General features: G+C 43.8%; 1 protein-coding gene across 2 annotated transcripts in view; it reads left to right on the top strand.

Moving 5' to 3' along the window:
• Positions 1-19,923, top strand: part of LOC311108316 (tubby-related protein 4-like) — a gene marked incomplete at its 5' end in the record, with an annotated part of 74,540 nt that overhangs the window by 21,127 nt on the left and 33,490 nt on the right. For both annotated transcript variants that reach the window (XM_084150946.1, XM_084150945.1), the window contains 3 exons: positions 18,300-18,428; positions 18,667-18,828; positions 19,700-19,917. In XM_084150946.1, coding sequence (XP_084007072.1) covers positions 18,300-18,428; positions 18,667-18,828; positions 19,700-19,917 — 509 coding nt within the window. The remainder of the gene's footprint in view (positions 1-18,299; positions 18,429-18,666; positions 18,829-19,699; positions 19,918-19,923) is intronic.

Here is a 19,923-nt window from a genome sequence, read left to right as displayed (position 1 = left end):
AAGTGACCCCAAACTTTTGAACAGTTGTGTGTGTGTGTGTGTGTGTGTGTGTGTGTGTGTGTGTGTGTGTGTGTGTATGTATGTATGTATGTATGTACAGTGGTGAGAACAAGTATTTGATACACTGCCGATTATGCAGGATTTCCTACTTACAAAGCATGTAGAGGTCTGTAATTTTTATCATAGGTACACTTCAATTGTGAGAGACGGAATCTAAAACAAAAATCCAGAAAATCACATTGTATGATTTTTAAGTAATTCATTTTCATTTTATTGCATGACATACAGTGGGGGAAAAAAGTATTTAGTCAGCCACCAATTGTGCAAGTTCTCCCACTTAAAAAGATGAGAGAGGCCTGTAATTTTCATCATATGTACACGTCAACTATGACAGACAAATTGAGAAAAAAAATCCAGAAAATCACATTGTAGGATTTTTAATGAATTTACTTGCAAATTATGGTGGAAAATAAGTATTTGGTAACCTACAAACAAGCATGATTTCTGGCTCTCACAGACCTGTAACTTCTTCTTTAAGAGGCTCCTCTGTCCTCCACTCGTTACCTGTATTAATGGCACCTGTTTGAACTTGTTATCAGTATAAAAGACACCTGTCCACAACCTCAAACAGTCACACTCCAAACTCCACTATGGCCAAGACCAAAGAGCTGTCAAAGGACACCAGAAACAAAATTGTAGACCTGCACCAGGCTGGGAAGACTGAATCTGCAATAGGTAAGCAGCTTGGTTTGAAGAAATCAACTGTGAGAGCAATTATTAGGAAATGGAAGACATACAAGACCACTGATAATCTCCCTCGATCTGGGGCTCCACGCAAGATCTCACCCCGTGGGGTCAAAATGATCACAAGAACGGTGAGCAAAAATCGCAGAACCACACGGGGGGACCTAGTGAATGACCTGCAGAGAGCTGGGACCAAAGTAACAAAGCCTACCATCAGTAACACACTACGCCGCCAAGGACTCAAATCCTGCAGTGCCAGACGTGTCCCCCTGCTTAAGCCAGTACATGTCCAGGCCCGTCTGAAGTTTGCTAGAGTGCATTTGGATGATCCAGAAGAGGATTGGGAGAATGTCATATGGTCAGATGAAACCAAAATATAACTTTTTGGTAAAAACTCAACTCGTCGTGTTTGGAGGACAAAGAATGCTGAGTTGCATCCAAAGAACACCATACCTACTGTGAAGCATGGGGGTGGAAACATCATGCTTTGGGGATGTTTTTCTGCAAAGGGACCAGGACGACTGATCCGTGTAAAGGAAAGGGGCCATGTATCATGAGATTTTGAGTGAAAACCTCCTTCCATCAGCAAGAGCATTGAAGATGAAACGTGGCTGGGTCTTTCAGCATGACAATGATCCCAAACACACCGCCCGGGCAACGAAGGAGTGGCTTCGTAAGAAGCATTTCAAGGTCCTGGAGTGGCCTAGCCAGTCTCCAGATATCAACCCCATAGAAAATCTTTGGAGGGAGTTGAAAATCCGTGTTGGCCAGCGACAGCCCCAAAACATCACTGCTCTAGAGGAGATCTGCATGGAGGAATGGGCCAAAATACCAGCAACAGTGTGTGAAAACCTTGTAAAGACTTACAGAAAACGTTTGACCTGTGTCATTGCCAACAAAGGGTATATAACAAAGTATTGAGAAACTTTTGTTATTGACCAAATACTTATTTTCCACCATAATTTGCAAAATAATGTTTTTTCTCATTTTGTCTGTCATAGTTGATGGGCGGCAGGTAGCTTAGTGGTTAAGAGCGTTGTGCCAGTAACCGAAAGGTCGCTGGTTCTAATCCCAGAGCCGACTAGGTGAAAAATCTGTCGATGTGCCCTTGAGCAAGGCACTTAACCCTAATTGCTCCTGTAAGTCGCTCTGGATAAGAGCGTCTGCTAAATGACTAAAATGTAAATGTAAATGTAAAATTACAGGCCTCTCTCATCTTTTTAAGTGGGAGAACTTACACAATTGGTGGCTGACTAAATACTTTTTTCCCTCACTGTAAGTATTTGATCACCTACCAACCAGTAAGTATTCCGGCTCTCACAGACCTGTTAGTTGTTCTTTAAGAAGCCCTCCTGTTCTCCACTCATTACCTGTATAAACTGCACCTGTTTGAACTCGTTACCTGTATAAAAGACACCTGTCCACACACTCAATCAACAGACTCCAACCTCTCCACAATGGCCAAGACCAGAGAGCTGTGTAAGGACATCAGGGATAAAATTGTAGACCTGCACAAGGCTGGGATGGGCTACAGGACAATAGGCAAGCAGCTTGGTGAGAAGGCAACAACTGTTGGCGCAATTATTAGAAAATGGAAGAAGTTCAACATGACGGTCAATCACCCTCGGTCTGGGGCTCCATGCAAGATCTCACCTCGTGGGGCATCGATGATCATGAGGAAGGTGAGGGATCAGCCCAGAACTACACGGCAGGACCTGGTCAATGACCTGAAGAGAGCTGGGACCACAGTCTCAAAGAAAACCATTAGTAACACACTACACCGTCATGGATTAAAATCCTGCAGCGCACGCAAGGTCCCCCTGCTCAAGCCAGCGCATGTCCAGGCCCGTCTGAAGTTTGCCAATGACCATCTGGATGATCCAGAGGAGGAATGGGAGAAGGTCATGTGGTCTGATGAGACAAAAATTTAGCTTTTTGGTCTAAACTCCACTCGCCGTGTTTGGAGGAAGAAGAAGGATGAGTACAACCCCAAGAACCCCATCCCAATTGTGAAGCATGTAGATGGAAACATCATTCTTTGGGGATGCTTTTCTGCAAAGGGGACAGGATGACTGCACTGTATTGAGTGGAGGATGGTTGGGGCCATGTGTCGCGAGATCTTGGCCATCAACCTCCTTCCCTCAGTAAAAGCATTGAAGATGGGTCGTGGCTGGGTCTTCCAGCATGACAACGACCCGAAACACACAGCCAGGGCAACTAAGGAGTGGCTCCGTAAGAAGCATCTCAAGGTCCTGGAGTGGCCTAGCCAGTCTCCAGACCTGAACCCAATAGAAAATCTTTGGAGGGAGCTGAAAGTCTGTATTGCCCAGTGACAGCCCCGAAACCTGAAGGATCTGGAGAAGGTCTGTATGGAGGAGTGGGCCAAAATCCCTGCTGCAGTGTTTGCAAACCTGGTCAAGACATACAGGAAACGTATGATCACCGTAATTGCAAACAAAGGTTTCTGTACCAAATATTAAGTTCTGCTTTTCTGATGTATCAAATACTTATGTCATGCAATAAAATGCAAATTAATTACTTAAAAATCATACAATGTGATTTTCTGGATTTTTGTTTTAGATTCCGTCTCTCACAGTTGAAGTGTACCTATGATAAAAATTACAGACCTCTACATGCTTTGTAAGTAGGAAAACCTGCAAAATCTGCAGTGTATTAAATACTTGTTCTCCCCACTGTATGTATATGTATGTGTGTGTGTATATGTATGTATGTGTGTGTGTGTGTGTGTGTGTGTATATATATATATGGAAAAAATTAAACATTTCGACCAATGGATTGTTTGAAAGAACAGGACGACTCTCGGTCGACCAATATTGTATTTTGTCGGGGACAGCCCTAGTGTCAATTATGTAGGCTCTGTGTAGCGGTTAGCGGTCATGATATGATGGTTTGGCTTGGAAGGGTTTTTGTGGCCTGGTCACAGACAGCTGATGTGTTGTGCACAGAAATCCACAAGCAAAGTGAAAAGGTGAGCGGAGGAGAGCGCGTAGATAGACACAAGTAGGAATTACTTATATACAACGAGCAAAGTGATAATGCTGATTGTACGTGGCTGCTATGTAAGTTAATTGTGTTTGTGTGTGATCAGGGGTGTTTTCATTCCGTTGATTCTGTTGAGAACCTTTCTTAAATGGAAGCAAACTGAATGGAACGCAGATAAACATATCTGAATTTGTCCAATAGAAACTCTTGTTTACAACTGTTGGAGTAATGTTTACACCCTAGATCAGCTAGATGCAGGCTAGAGTGTGCAAAGCAGTATTGAATGTGTCACTGTCGATCACCTTGATTACTAAAAATTTTCTCTTGACCTGTGCACCTACGTTGTAAACTTTCATTCATAGGCTAGGTTGTAGCAACCTCATGATGGGTACAGGGAAAATTAGAGTATCATGTATAGCCTAAATCTATTGATGTTACATTGAGCTGGGTGAAAGGAAAATGAATGACAGTCATCCAACATGCTGTATTAGAAATAAGGCCATGGTCATGAAAAAATTATCATCCTCCCTCTTAATCGGCACCGACCGCCACTGACGCGATTTTCAGTGGGCAGGCAGACACTGGAAGAAGTTTATGATTGACAAAGGGAGGGCTTTGCATAGGCACTTTGTTGCGTTTTTTTGTGGGACTTCAAAAAATTGCCCAGCACGTAACATAATGTTGTTAACCGGTTCACATGCTTTTAAAATAACGGTTCTGTTCCGGAACAGTATAGATTACTTTCGTTCCCGGTTCTGATTCTGTTTGAACCCCTTCTTATCCTAGTCATATTAACAACCCATCCTAGTTGTTGTATATGTAGATTTCCCCTCTTTCTAAGTTTCCAACGGAGATGTTCATCTCTGTCACATGAAACCACTTGTATCAGATGGGTCTTTTAGAACAGTGTTTTGAAAATGATGTATTACATTGTCTTCTTCATTACAGTAGTTGTGTGTTCAATAATATGAGACGATAGGCTTGCTATTGTTGCAAGTTTTTTAAGCTCTTAATGAAAAATGTAAGATCCTTGTACCCATGCATAGTATTTTCTGTTGGTCATGTAATTTTACAGTTTGGAGCTAATTTAACCGTTTGGTAACCGGTTAATGGGGCTCGGTTAGTCGGCAGGAAAATTGACCGAAATTTGCATCCGAAGGACCTACAGTTCTATCTCCGGCCCTAGAGCAGCATCCCTGGTCTCCCCTGTGGATGGGGGACAGGCCTATAGTACTACAGAATGATTTATGTCAGAGTAAGTGGGTGGGAGAGCACTGCAAATCTATCGTAACAGACACCTTATTGCACAGGGTTTAGACTGAGAGGAGAGGCTGGAGAGGGATTGGTGTTATACAGATGTAGGATCTAAATTTGATCACCCTTTTGTTGCAGGAAATGTCCTGCATAGCAGTAAATGCAAACTTGCAGCATATTCAAGGTTTTAAAAAGGCTTCTTAAGTTTGTAATTTCCACTTTTAAATGTTGCATTACTAAAAATGTATCAACCCCTACAAAAATGTCAATTTAATTATAATCCACACAATAATTCAACATTTCCTGTTACTGCTGGATAATTTTCCTGCTGTGAGAAGCAGAGTCAAATTAAGATCCTATATCTGTAGATGCTCACCTTTTGTGCCCAGGCCAAAGAGGGCTGGATACAGCTGGAGGTGGTTGTAGAGATGTTAATGGGACAAATAGATACGAACAACTCTACTGTGTTAGGGAGGGCAGATGACAGTTGCTGAATATTTACTTTGTTGCTCAGCCTTTTGAAGGTATATTGGGTAATTTTGAAGGTGGGTTTGGACGAGGTCTTGATCTGTACGTTGTGTGGATTGTTTTTATAATCTGAGCCAAGGTCATAACCCCAGAACAGGTGAGGTTTTCAACTCTGACCCGTGACTGTACTTTGCACAACGTGTGTTCTAGGGAAATTGTTTCTATTTCAAATACTGGGCGTGTCCACAAGCTCGAAGTAACCAATCACACAGCGTCTGTTGGAGACCGACAGGTCGCGTGGCGAATGAGGTGAGCCCCGCTTCTCCATAAAGGGAGCCACTTGCCTGCCAAACTGGTCACTCTCGCCTCTCTTCCTTGTGGTTAGCCATCACCGCAAGGCTTTAGCTAACTCGGCTAACTAGTTGTAAGGCTAGCTAACCACGCAAACAAAGGACTAGCTTTTGCCGCAAGGCTTAAGGTAACCTGACTAGCTCGCTGTAAGGCAAGCTAACCACACCAGCAGTACTACCTTAAACAACGGTAGTGCTGCTAGCTCCCGTCTCTCATCTAGCTAGCTCGAAAGCTAGCTAACGACAATACAAAGGGCTAGCACTCGCTATAAGTCTTAGCTAAACCGGTAACTCGCTGCAAGGCTAGCTACCCCAAACTAGCCTTTTCACCCGCAAGGGTAGAATTGCTAGCTCTGCTCTCGCGTTTAGCTCAACCCACAATTACTGTATCATGTTGACTAGACCAACCGCCCTAGCTTCACAGCTCGACTGTCGAGAGACACGCTTTCTCGCCGGCTAGCAAGGCTAACTAGCTAGGCTATTAGCCACGAGGGGAATGCTAACTAGCCCAGGAATACTATTTCTCGGAGCCATGGAGCCAGCTACCCCCTCACAGGGAGAACTGAGCGGGGTGCCTGTCCCTGCCCCACTACTGGAACACCCTTGTCTGTGTGGGGCTACGATGTCAGGCATGGACACACTCTTTGTGTACCACCTGTCTGGGGAAAGAGCACGCTAGAGCAGCACTCGCTAACCCTGAGTCATGCGTGCACTGCAGAGACTTTACCATGCAACCCGGAAGCACTCGTTGCGCTTTTACCCCTTCACCCTCAAAATAACCTATGGGTGAGGAGGCTATCCCGCAACCTCAATCCACTTGGGCGGAGGTAGCGGAGGGTTACCCCAAGTCCAGAACAGACTACCGGAAATGTACAGTACTACATAGAGGGCCTAAAAGTTTATTTTTGTTCCACCAGCCTCTGTGGCAGGTAGATTTAAAGATCTACCAGCCACTCAGATTTTTTTACTAGACCAAATAAAAAAGATTCCGCTAACATTACACTAACAAAGCCCCAAAAAATGGATGAGCATGCTTTGTAATGTTTCTAAAACAATAAATGTATTACTAGTAAGAAGCAATGTGGTATATTGTTTAATTTCATTTAGTCTTTTAACCTAAATACAGTATCACAGAAGAGACAAATGTTTACCTGCCCCTTTAAGGGTGGGAGGATACCATGGTAACGCGACTCGAGTCCGTCATGTTTGTGCCTGTGTGATTGAGAGTCTGACTAGTAGCAGTGTTGTCTTCTCTTCCCTAGCAGTTTAAACTCAAACATTGAAAAACAACCTAGCTTGTCAACAAAACAATGTAAATAGCCAAGAAACACAAGGACGAAGTCCCACTTTAGTAAATTAGACCAACATTTATGCCCCCAACCAGGCAGTGTTGCAGCGCGAGGTGGGATAGGCTATATAGGATTCATAGATCTTTGACTTTGTGTGATTAATTTACCAGCTATGAAACAAAATGTCAGAAATACTTTGAAAACACCTACTGAAGCATTTATTTTACTATAAATGTGATCATACTTGACTAATTTTATTCACACATGTGAGTGAAATGCTCGCACTGTGTGGAGCCCTGACCACCCACCAACGTGGCTAGTGAAATAGACATCTTACCCGCCAATGCCAAAATCTACCTGCAGTTGGCGGGTGTTCATTTTAGGCCTTGACTACATAGAGCCGTGACTACATGGATCTCTATTCCACATAATGGAACTCAGTCAAGCAGTAAAATCGGATTTAACAAAAAAACAGAAATGGAACAGCGCAGACTGTGAGACACACAGGCACACACACAGCATTCGCAAACACATGCTAACACATGCACTCTACACACACATACATTTTAATATTGTTATTTTGCTGTATTATTGATTTTGTATTGTATATATCTTATGGTAGAGTAGTGTCTAATAATGTTTTGTGTTATGTATTGTTTTATTGAATGTAATTGTGATTGGACCCCAGGAAGAGTAGCTGCTGCATTGGCAGTAGCGAATGGGGATCTGGAATAAAATACAAATACCCCGAGGACCTCCAGCCGCTGTTCTATAATCTGACAGCGGATGAAGGAGTCATTGACGAGTAAAATTTGGGCATCTTCCCAGAGGAAGAAATGGAGGAAGCCCAAGCCGCAGGCTCAAGGCCCTCTTCCTCTCTCAGCGGCGCTTCGGTAACCGATGAAAAATATGGGCTTATCAATGTCTGCCAACGGGCAGCGACCAGACTCCATATCGAGTGGCCCGCACCAGTGGGGGGTGGCAGCGTCGAAAGGGACTGGTTTGACGGGAAGACACTCCCCTCTCGCACCATCCCGGGAAAGCAATTTCTCCCAGCGGTCCCAGCATGCTTAGCGTAAGCCAAATGCAACTGGGACAAGCCCTTGTCCACCAGTGTCCAAACCAGGTCTTTTCTGGCTATGGACATTCAGGGTATGGAAGAGCGGCTTCGGCAAGCCGGCGGTGGTCGAGCCATCACTGGCTTACCACCTCAACAGGGTTTCCGTTAGGGCTTTAGGTGAGGCAGGTGAACCTGTAGCCATATATTACTTCAACAGTGTTAGACATGAGATCCTCTCTAAACATTACTGGAATATGGCTCTGAACATAGACCGCAACACAACCCCTGTGGGCATTTATGTATTTTCTGTACATATTATGACCACTATATCATAAAAGGTATTATCTAAGTGAGTTTCAGAGCTAGTCAGTATATGAATGTCATTTGTACATACAACCTAAAAGTAAAATAATGGAATTAAGAAATATATAAATATTAGGATGAGCAATGTCGGAGTGGCATAGACTAAAATACAGTAGAATAGAATACAGTATATACATATGAGATGAGTAAAGCAAAAATATGTGGACATTATTAGAGTGACTATTGTTCCATTATTGAAGTGGCCAGTGATTTCAAGTCTATGTATATGGAGCACGAGCCTCTAAGGTGCAGGGTTACGTAACCGGGTGGAAGCCGCCTAGTGATGGCTATTTAACAGTCTGATGGCCTTCAGATAGAAGCTGTTTTTCAGTCTCTTGGTCCCAGCTTTTATGCACCTGTACTGACCACAAAACATGTCCTGGGCTAATAATGTAAGAAATAACACACAAAAAAACAAAATACTGCAAAGTTGCTTAGGAACTAGCAGCAGAGCTGCCATGTCTGTCGGCGCCATTAGACATGATTACTGCATACAATAGCTATAGGATCGACAGAGGCATTTGTATTTGTATTTGTATTTGAAATGCTCGGACAGAGTCCAGGAGCCAAGATTATTTGGATGGACTTTGTCATTCCTGTAGAGCATCTTCTGTTTCCAGAAGGTGTCAAAGTTATCTATAAAAGTAATACCAACAGAGCTACAGTAATCTTTTAGCCAGGTGTGTAATGCCAGTAGCTTGCTTAATCTGAAATAATTGGCCACTTTTTGGAAACTTTCAGAGCTATAATCAGTTCTTTTAAAATCAATTTACAGCAATTCCGAACTAGCCCCACTAATTTCTTTTGACCCCACATGGACTACGACAGCGTCAGCACCCGGCATCTGTCGTGCAGTAGAAAGGTAGGAAGCAGCCTTGTAATGTCCTGTACTTGTGCTCCAGGGTAGCACAGGGTTTTTGCCCCAGGAACCGAGATGTTTCTCACCATAGAGCTGCTGACGACAACAGCTGGTGCAAAGGCTGAGGAGGTGCGGCCGCTCTTTTGCCTCGAGTGGCCTCGCAGACCCCAGAGGAGCGATGGGTGGTGAGACTTGATGGACCCTAGCCAGCTGTAGAATCCATTGCACCTGATGGAGGGGCAACACTGAATATCTGAAACCAAGTTAGAAGCCACCGGAGAGGGAGACAGAACAGAAGACTAAGGTGCAGTTACCTCAGGATCTGATCTTGAAGCGGAAGCCCACAGGGATGAACGCTCCGGACCCAAATCCCAGTGTTTTAACACTGCCAAATCCCAGGGTGTTTCTCAATATGCATACTACCGTACGCCACACTTCCATGCTCCGAGTGCGTTCTTCGAGGGCATTCTCTTCAGTACGTTATTATTAGGACGAGAGTGTGGAGAATGCGTACATTTAACATTTTGAGAAGCACTGCACACTCCCGTGCTTTTGTATTACGTTTGACCTTTTTAGAGTAAATTGTGTCATCAACATGTCGTCTGCTCATCTATCCTGGACTTTGCTGGATCACGACTACACTCTGTAACTAATGTTATATGTCAAACATTTGTAGATCTGAACATCTGATTTTGTTTTAAAATTGCATTATTGTCAGTAAACCACTTGAAACTGTTAATCTGTGTTTTGTATTATTTAGCTACATAGAAATTTGGTTAAAGCTAGCTTTAGCAAGAGACGACTCGTGTTTACATTAAATGCATTAGCTTGCAACATATTTTACATAACCTTAACATAGAACACTCAGGGTACTACACTAACTTTTTCCACTGGTGGCACTGGTGATACCAACTTTTCAGTTGGTGGCACCAGCACATGATTTTGTTGCACCAATATTTAAAAAAGAATATGTATATCATTCATAATGACCTGGCCTGTGTCCCATAATGTGCCTGCATTCCATACAGAACCAGGCTAATAATGACTAGCCATATTTTAAATTAGCATGCCCTTGTGTTCTTACATGGATTTGGATAGATTTACTGTAACACCAAAGAAAAGAGACTGTTAATATAAAGTGCAAAATGTATTTATTGCGGACTTCAAAGTGCCATGTGTTCTTTCCTGTGAAATCCTCTAGAGGGCAGAATTTGAAAAAACTATACTTAATATCAAAACAATGGATGTTCTAAGTCCACAACAATGCAAATCACAAGGCAAATAGTCTGGGTAGCCATTTGATTAGCTGTTCAGGAGTCTTAAGGCTTGGTGGTAGAAGCTGTTAAGAAGACTTGGCGCTCCGGTACCGCTTGCCATTCGGTAGCAGAGAGAACAGTCTATTACTAGGGTGGCTGGAGTCTTTTACAATTTTTACGGCCTTCCTCTGACTCCGCCTGGTATAGAGGTCCTGGATGGCAGGAGGCTTGGCCCCAGTGATGTACTGGGCCGTACGCACTACCCTCTGTAGTGCCTTGCGGTAGGAGGCCGAGCAGTTGCCATACCAGGCAGTGATGCAACCAGTCAGGATGCTCTCGATGGTGCAGCTGTATAACTTTTTGAGGATCTGAGGACCCATGCCAAATATTTTCAGTCTCCTGAGGGGGAATAGGCTTTGTCGTGCCCTCTTCACGACTGTCTTGGTGTGTTTGGACCATGATAGTTTGTTGGTGATGTGGACACCAAGGAACGTGAAGCTCTCAACCTGCTCGAGAGGTTGTTATCATGGCACCACACTGCCAGTTCTCTGATGACCTCCCTATAGGCTGTCTCATCATTGTCGGTGATCAGACCTACCGCCGTTGTGTCGTCGGCAAACTTAATGATGGTGTTGGAGTCGTTCCTGGCAATGCAGTCATGGGTGAACAGGGATTACAGGAGGGGACTGAGCATGCACCCCTGAGGGGCCCCTGTGTTGAGGATCAGTGTGGCAGATGTGTTGTTAACTACTCTTACCACCTGGGGGCGGCCCGTCAGGAAGTCCACGATCCAGTTGCAAAGGGAGGTGTTTAGTCCCAGGGTCCTTAGTTTAGGGATGAGCTTTGAGGGCACTATGGTGTTGAACGCTGAGCTGTAGTCAATGAACAGCATTCTCACGTAGGTGTTCCTTTTCGTCAGAGTGGGAAAGGACAGTGTGGACTGCAATAGAGATTGTATCATCTGTGGATCTGTTGGGGCGGGATGCAAGTTGGAGTGGGTCTAGGGTTTCTGGGATAATGGTGTTGATGTGAGCCATGACCAGCCTTTCAAAGCACTTCATGGCTACAGACGTGAGTGCTACGGGTCGGTAGTTATTTAGGCAGGTTATCTTAGTGTTCTTGGGCACAGGGACTATGGTGGTCTGCTTCAAACATGTTGGTATTACAGACTCAGTCAGGGACAGGTTGAAAATGTCAGTGACGACACAGCGCATTCTCGGAGTACACGTCCTGGTAATCCATCTGGCCCTGCAGCCTTGTGAATGTTGACCTGTTTAAAGGTCTTACTCACATCAGCTACGGAGAGCGTGATCACACAGTCGTCCGGAACAGCTGATGCTCTCATGCATGCTTCAGTGTTGCTTGCCTCCAAGCGAGCATATAAATAATTTAGCTCATCTGGTAGGCTCGTGTCACTGGGCAGCTCTCGGTTGTGCTTCCCTTTGTAGTCTGTAATAGTTTGCAAGCCCTGCCACATCCGATGGGCTTTGGTGCCGGTGTAGTACGATTAAATCGTAGTCCTGTGCTGATGCTTTGCCTGTTTGATGGTTCGTCGGAGGGCATAGCGGGATTTCTTATAAGCGTCCGGGTTAGAGTCCCGCTCCTTGAATGCGACGGCTCTACCCTTTAGCTCAGTGTGGATGTTGCCTGTAATCCATGGCTTCTGGTTGGGGTATTTACGTACGGTCACTGTGGGCACGACGTCATCGATGCACTTATTGATGAAGCCAGTGACTGATGTGGTGTACTCCTCAATGCCATCGGAAGACTCACGGAACACATTCCTGTCTGTCCTAGCAAAACAGTCCTGTAGCTTAGCATCTGCGTCATCTGACCACTTCTTCAATGACCGAGTCACGGGTGCTTCCTGCTTTAGTTTTTGCTTTTAAGAAGGAATCAGGAGGATATAATTATGGTCAGCTATGCCAAATGGAGGGTGAGGGAGAGCTTTGTGTGTGGAGTAAAGGTGGTCTAGAGTTTTGTTTTTTCTCTGGTTGCACATTTAACATGCTGGTAGAAATTAGGTTAAACTGATTAAAGTCCTCGGCCACTATGAGCACTGCATCTGGATGAGCGTTTTCCTGTTTGCTTATGGACTTATACAGCTCATTGAGTATGGTCTTAGTGCCAGCCTCGGTTTGTGGTGGTAAATAGACAGCTACAAAAAATATAGATGAAAACTCTCTTGGTAAATAGTGTTGTCTGCAGCTTATTATGAGATACTCTACCTCAGGCGAGCAAAACCTTGAGACTTCCTTAACCTCTACGGGATCGGTGTCCCGTATACTGGACGGTTTAGCTAACGTGCGCTAATGTGATAAGCATGACTGTTGTAAATAACAGCAAACTTTCCAGGACATAGACGTGTCTTATATGGGCAGAAAGCTTAAATTCTTGTTAATATAACTGCACTGTCCAATTTACAGTAACTACAGTGAGGGGAAAAAAGTATTTGATCCTCTGCTGATTTTGTACATTTGCCCACTGACAAAGAAATGATCAGTCTATAATTTGAATGGTAGGTTTATTTGAACAGTGAGCGACAGAATAACAACAACAAAAAATCCAGAAAAACGCATGTCAAAAATGTTATACATTGATTTGCATTTTAATGAGGGAAATAAGTATTTGACCCCCTCTCAATCAGAAAGATTTCTGGCTCCAAGGTGTCTTTTATACAGGTAACGAGCTGAGATTAGGAGCACACTCTTAAAGGGAGTGCTCCTAATCTCAGCTTGTTACCTGTATAAAAAGACACCTGTCCACAAAAGCAATCAATCAATCAGATTACAAACTCTCCACCATGACCAAGACCAAAGAGCTCTCCAAGGATGTCAGGGACAAGATTGTAGACCTACACAATGCTGGAATGGGCTACAAGACCATCGCCAAGCAGCTTGGTGAGAAGGTGACAACAGTTGGTGCGATTATTCGCAAATGGAAGAAACACAAAATAACTGTCAATCTCCCTCGGCCTGGGGCTCCATGCAATGATCATGAGAACGGTGAGGAATCAGCCCAGAACTACACGGGAGGATCTTGTCAATGATCTCAAGGCAGCTGGGACCATAGTCACCAAGAAAACAATTGGTAACACACTACGCCGTGAAGGACTGAAATCCTGCAGCGCCCGCAAGTTCCCCTGCTCAAGAAAGCACATATACAGGCCTGTCTGAAGTTTGCCAATGAACATCTGAATGATTCAGAGGAGAACTTGGTGAAAGTGTTGTGGTCAGATGAGACCAAAATGGAGCTCTTTGGCATCAACTCAACTCGCCGTGTTTGGAGGAGGAGGAATGCTGCCTATGACCCCAAGAACACCATCCCCACCGTCAAACATGGAGGTGGAAACATTATGCTTTGGGGGTGTTTTTCTGCTAAGGGGACAGGACAACTTCACCGCATCAAAGGGATGATGGACGGGGCCATGTACCGTCAAATCTTGGGTGAGAACCTCCTTCCCTCAGCCAGGGCATTGAAAATGGGTCGTGAATGGGTATTCCAGCATGACAATGACCCAAAACACACGGCCAAGGCAACAAAGGAGTGGCTTAAGAATAAGCACATTAAGGTCCTGGAGTGGCCTAGCCAGTCTCCAGACCTTAATCCCATAGAAAATCTGTGGAGGGAGCTGAAGGTTCGAGTTGCCAAACGTCAGCCTCGAAACCTTAATGACTTGGAGAAGATCTGCAAAGAGGAGTGGGACAAAATCCCTCCTGAGATGTGTGCAAACCTGGTGGCCAACTACAAGAAACGTCTGACCTCTGTGATTGCCAACAATGGTTTTTCCACCAAGTACTAAGTCATGTTTTGCAGAGTGGTCAAATACTTATTTCCCTCATTAAAATGCAAATCAATTTATAACATTTTTGACATGCATTTTTCAGGATTTTTTTGTTGTTATTCTGTCTCTCACTGTTCAAATAAACCTACCATTAAAATGATAGACTGATCATGTCTTTGTCAGTGGGCAAACGTACAAAATCAGCAGGGGATCAAATATAGTGAAAAAATACCATGCTATTGTTTGAGGAGAGTGCACAACAACAACAAAAACTATCACAGCAACTGGTTTGATACATTCACCTCTGGTGAATAATGTACTTACATTCAGTCATCTTGCTCTGATTTGTCATCCTGAGGGTCCCAGAGATAAAATGTAGCATAGTTTTGTTTGATAAAATCAATTTTTATATTAAAATGTAGGAACGAGGTTCTACAGTTTGAACCCTTGCTGTTTATGGCTCTACACCCACCTCGCCCGGCCATCTAGATGTGTGAAAGTTAGTGTATAAGCTAATGATCCATCATGTATGACATTCCTGGGAGTGTGTAGACTTACATTTTGTATTACCATATCATTTTTGTATGTTCTCTATAGTTATGAGATTGACTTCATCACTGCTTGTTTTTGTGAAATACACCTTGTGGAACAGCGGGGACTGTGAAGAGACACACACACAGGTACATACACATACATACATATAGACACTCACTCTACACACACGTTCACATGGATGTTGTATTGTAAAAATGTGATATTGGAGTAGTGGCCTGAGGGAACACACTAAATGTATTGGGTAATTTGTCATGTACTATTTTAAATTGTATATAACTGCCTTAATGTTGCAGGACCCCAGGGAGAGTAGCTGCTGCCTTGGCATCTGCTAATGGGGATCCTTAATAAATACAAATACAAAATACAAATATGTTCTTGAATATGTATCAATTGACCAATTCAGCACATTTGGGCAGACTTGGTACAAAATAGTCCAGTATTGCAATGCTTCACTGGATCAATCTGAAACTTTGCACACACACAGCTGCCATCTAGTGGCCAAAATCTAAATTGCGCCTAAACAGCAATATTATATTGTGGCCTTTCTCTTGCATTTCAAAGATGATAAAAAATGTTAAATAAACACATTTTTATTTTTTTGTATTATCTTTTACCAGATCTAATGTGTTATATTCTCCTACATTAATTTCACATTTCCACAAACTTCAAAGTGTTTCCTTTCAAATGGTATCAAGAATATGCATATCCTTGCTTCAGGTCCTGAGCTACAGGCAGTTAGATTTGGGTATGTCATTTCAAGCGAAAATTGAAAAAAAGGGTCCGATCCTTAAGAGGTTAATATTAGATTTCGTGCACCAGCTGTTGTTTACAAATATACACAGACCGCCACCCCTTTGTCTTACCGGAGGCGGCTGTTCTATCTTGCCGATGTAGCGTATATCCCGCCAGCTGTATGTTATCCATGTCGTCGTTCAGCCACGACTCTGTGTAACATAAGATATTACAGTTTTAATATCCTGTTGGTAGGTTATTCGTGCATTCGGAAAGTGTTCAGACCCCTTGAATTTTTTCCACATTTTGGTACGTGACAACCTTATTCTAAAATGGATGAAATAGTTTTTTTCTTCATCAATCTTCACACAATACCCCATAATGACAAAGCAAAAACTGGTTTGTAATTTTTTTTTGTAAAATAAAACAACTGAAATATTGTATTTACATAAGTATTCAGACCCTTTATTCAGGACTTTGTTGAAGCACCTTTGGCAGCGTTTACAGCCTCAAGTCTTCTTGGTTATGATGCTACAAGCTTGGCACATCTGTATTTGGGGAGTTTCTCCCATTCTTCTCTGCAGATCCTCTCATGCTCTGTCAGGTTGGATGGGGAAAATCGCTGCACAGCTATTTTCAGTTCTCTCCAGAGATGTTCGATCGGGTTCAAGTCCGGGCTCTGGCTGGGCCTCTCAAGGACATTCAGAGACTTGTCCCAAAGCCACTCCTGCGTTGTGTTGGCTGTGTGCTTAGGGTCGTTGTCCTGTTGAAGATGAACCGGCATGATGCTGCCACCACCATGGTTCACTTTACGGATGGTGCCAGGTTTCCTCCAGACGTGACGCTTGGCATTCAGGCCAAAGAGTTCAATCTTGGTTTCATCAGACCAGAGAATCTTGTTTGCCTTTTGGCAAACTCCAAGCGGCCTGTCATGTGCCTTTTACTGAGGAGTGGCTTCCGTCTGGCCACTCTACCATAAAGGCCTGATTGGTGGAGTGCTGCAGAGATGGTTGTCCTTCTGGAAGGTTCTCCCATCTCCACAGAGGAACTCTGGAGCTCTGTCAGAGTGACCATTGGGTTCTTGGTCAAATCCCAGACCAAGGCCCTTCTCCCCCGATTGCTTAGTTTGGCTGGGCAGCCAGCTCTAGGAAGAGTCATGGTGGTTCCAAACTTCTTCCATTTAAGAATGATTGAGGCCACTGTGTTCTTGGGGACCTTTAATGCTACAGAAATGTTTTGGTACCCTTCCCCAGGTCTGTGCCTCGACACAATCCTGTCTCTGAGCTCTACGGGCAATGTGTCTTGGTTTTTGCTCAGACATGCACTTTCAACTGTGTGACCTTATAGGCAGGTGTGTTCCTTTCCAAATCATGTCCAGTCAATTGAATTGACCACAGGTGGACTCCAATTAAGTTGTAGAAACATCTCAAGGATGATCAATGGAAACAGGATGCACCTGAGCTCAATTTCGAGTCTCATATCAAAGGGTCTGAATACTTATGTAAATAATGTATTTCATTTTGTTATTTTTAATACATTTGCAAAAAATTCTATAAACCTGTTTTCACTTTGGTATAATGGTTTATCCTGTGTAGATTGATGAGGAAAACAATAATTGTATAAATGTTAGAATAAGGCTATAATGTAACAAAATGTGGAAATAGTGAATGGGTCTGAATACTTTCTGAATGCACTGTAAGTGAATTTGTCCAAATACTTATGAGACCTTCAAATGGGGAGACTTGATACATGAAGTGCTTTCATTTCTAAACGGTAAAACCGTAGTATGAAAATACTCTCAAACAAAAGGTGGCATTGTGTACGGTCACCTAATATGAAACATTTAATCTCAAATCCAAAATGCTGGAGTATAGAGCAAAATTAATAGTTGCGTCTTCACTGTCCAAATAAATGCGTAGGGGAGTGTAAATCTGTGAAACTCTGCTTTCAGTGGGAGCATGCTGTTTGGCTCTGTGTGGTCATCAAGCTGCACCTCCTAGTCACTTCTACTTCCTCTCTCATACTTGCTCCATCTGTGTCCCTCTCTTTCTCACTTCTGGTCTTTTTCTCACTCCTCTCTGTGTCTTTCTCTCTCCACCTCCCTCACACTCTTCCCCCTCTTTGTGAGCTCTTCAGCCAAAGTTGCCAATCAGGTCCCACTCCATCATCATTATCACCCCCTAACCCCCAGCCCTCTCTCCAGATTGAGTGGTGTTTTGGAGGGGGGCAGGTGGGGTGCAAAAGTTTCCCGTCACTTAGTGCTCAGTTATGACTATGGCTTGTTAGCTTTTTGCAGTGTGTTAAAGAGAGCAGACAGACACAGACACTGAAGTTGTTCTGCCTTGGTGTGCTCTCCTCTGCTCCTGAGTGGCTCAGCATGATGAAAGGAAGTAGGAATTGATAGAAACTCATTATCTAAGACAATCAGGATATTAAGACTTGTTTTATGTCACTATTGAAATTAGGCTAACCCGCTTTCTGATTGGAAGAAAATCTGTGTCTGAATTTGGCTCTCTGGCGATATTGTGCTCATGTTATTCTGAGTTCTCCTGTCGTGTGTGTGTGTGTGTGTGTGTGTCTAGGTAGTGCTGGTGCGATGGAATGAGCCTTTTCAGAAGCTTGCCACCTGTGACACAGACGGAGGGATCTTTGTGTGGATCCAATACGAGGGACGCTGGTCAGTGGAGCTGGTCAATGACCGCGGGGCTCAGGTGAGAGACACTATGTGCCAGTTTCCTGGACACAGTTTAAGCCTAGTCCTGATTGATGTGTGTCTGAAATGGCACCCTAATTAGGGGCCATTTGGCTCTCGTCAAAAGTATTGCACTATATAGGGAAAAGGGTCCTATTTCAGATGCAGCCCTGTGCTAAAAAGCATGTTCAATGGAAAATCTCAGATGAGAACAGTATCTGACCTGTCCTCTCTCCCCTCCTTTCTTCCCCCTGTAGGTGAGTGACTTCACCTGGTCTCATGATGGTGCCCAGGCTCTCATTTCCTACCGCGATGGCTTTGTCCTGGTAGGCTCGGTCAGCGGCCAGAGACACTGGTCATCAGAGATCAACCTGGAGAGCCAGATCACCTGTGGCATCTGGACCCCCGACGACCAGCAGGTAACTAGTTCTACTACTCACCTGGTGGTGCACAGAAGCTGTTTTGATCTGGAACGCCTTGGTCTGATGGGGGCGGTGTTTGAGTTAATACTCATGTTTTGATCTGTCCCAATAGGCTTTTTTTTTGCTGTATAACTCTAATTATGTACATGTTATACTCAATTATTTATATTAATATCACATTTTATTTGTCACATGCGCAGAATACAACAGGTAGACCTTACAGTGAAATGCTTACTTACAAGCCCTTAACCAACAATGCAGTTCAAGAAAGAGTTAAGAAAATATTTACTAAATAAACTAAAGTAAAATATTAATTAAAACGTTTAAAAAGCCGGAGGTGGAGGTCCTGGGCTGGCATGGTTACACGTGGTCTGCGGTTTTGAGGCCGGTTGGACGTACTGCCAAATTCTCTAAAATGGCGTTGGAGGCGGCTTATGTTAGAGAAATGAACATTCAATTCTCTGGCAACAGCTCTGGTGGACATTCTTGCAGTCAACATGACAATTGCACGCTCCCTCAAAACTTGAGACATCTGTGGCATTGTGTTGTGACAAACTGCACATTTTAAAGTGGCCTTTTATTGTCCACAGCACAAGGTGCACCTGTGTAATGATCATGCTGTTTAATCAGCTTATTTTATATGCCACACCTGTCAGGTAGATGGATTATCTTGGCAAAGGAGAAATGCTCAATACAGGGATGTAAACAAATTTGTGCAAAAAATTTGAGAAATAAGCTTTTTTTAAATTAGCTCATGAAACATGGAACCAACATGTTGCGTTTATATATTCTTTCAAGTAGATGACTTAACCCTTTGTGACTCTCCTTGGTTGTGTGTAACTGTGTTGTTATGTCTCTCCCTCTGCAGGTGTTGTTTGGAACTGCGGACGGCCAGGTGATCGTAATGGACTGCCACGGGCGCATGCTGGCCCACATCCTACTGCACGAGTCAGATGGTATCGTCAGCATGTCATGGAACTACCCCAGCTTTCTGGTGGAGGACAGCAGCGAGAGCGACACCGACTCGGACGACTACACACCACCACAAGGTACAGTACTCTTACCCAACCTACGCCCCATCGCAAGGTTGAG

This window comes from Coregonus lavaretus (genome assembly GCF_964263955.1).
Source record: "Coregonus lavaretus genome assembly, chromosome: 33".
NCBI classification, from domain to species: domain Eukaryota; kingdom Metazoa; phylum Chordata; class Actinopteri; order Salmoniformes; family Salmonidae; genus Coregonus; species Coregonus lavaretus.
The sequence above is the reverse complement of the archived record's forward strand: the minus strand, read 5'-3'. Positions and strand labels throughout refer to the sequence as shown.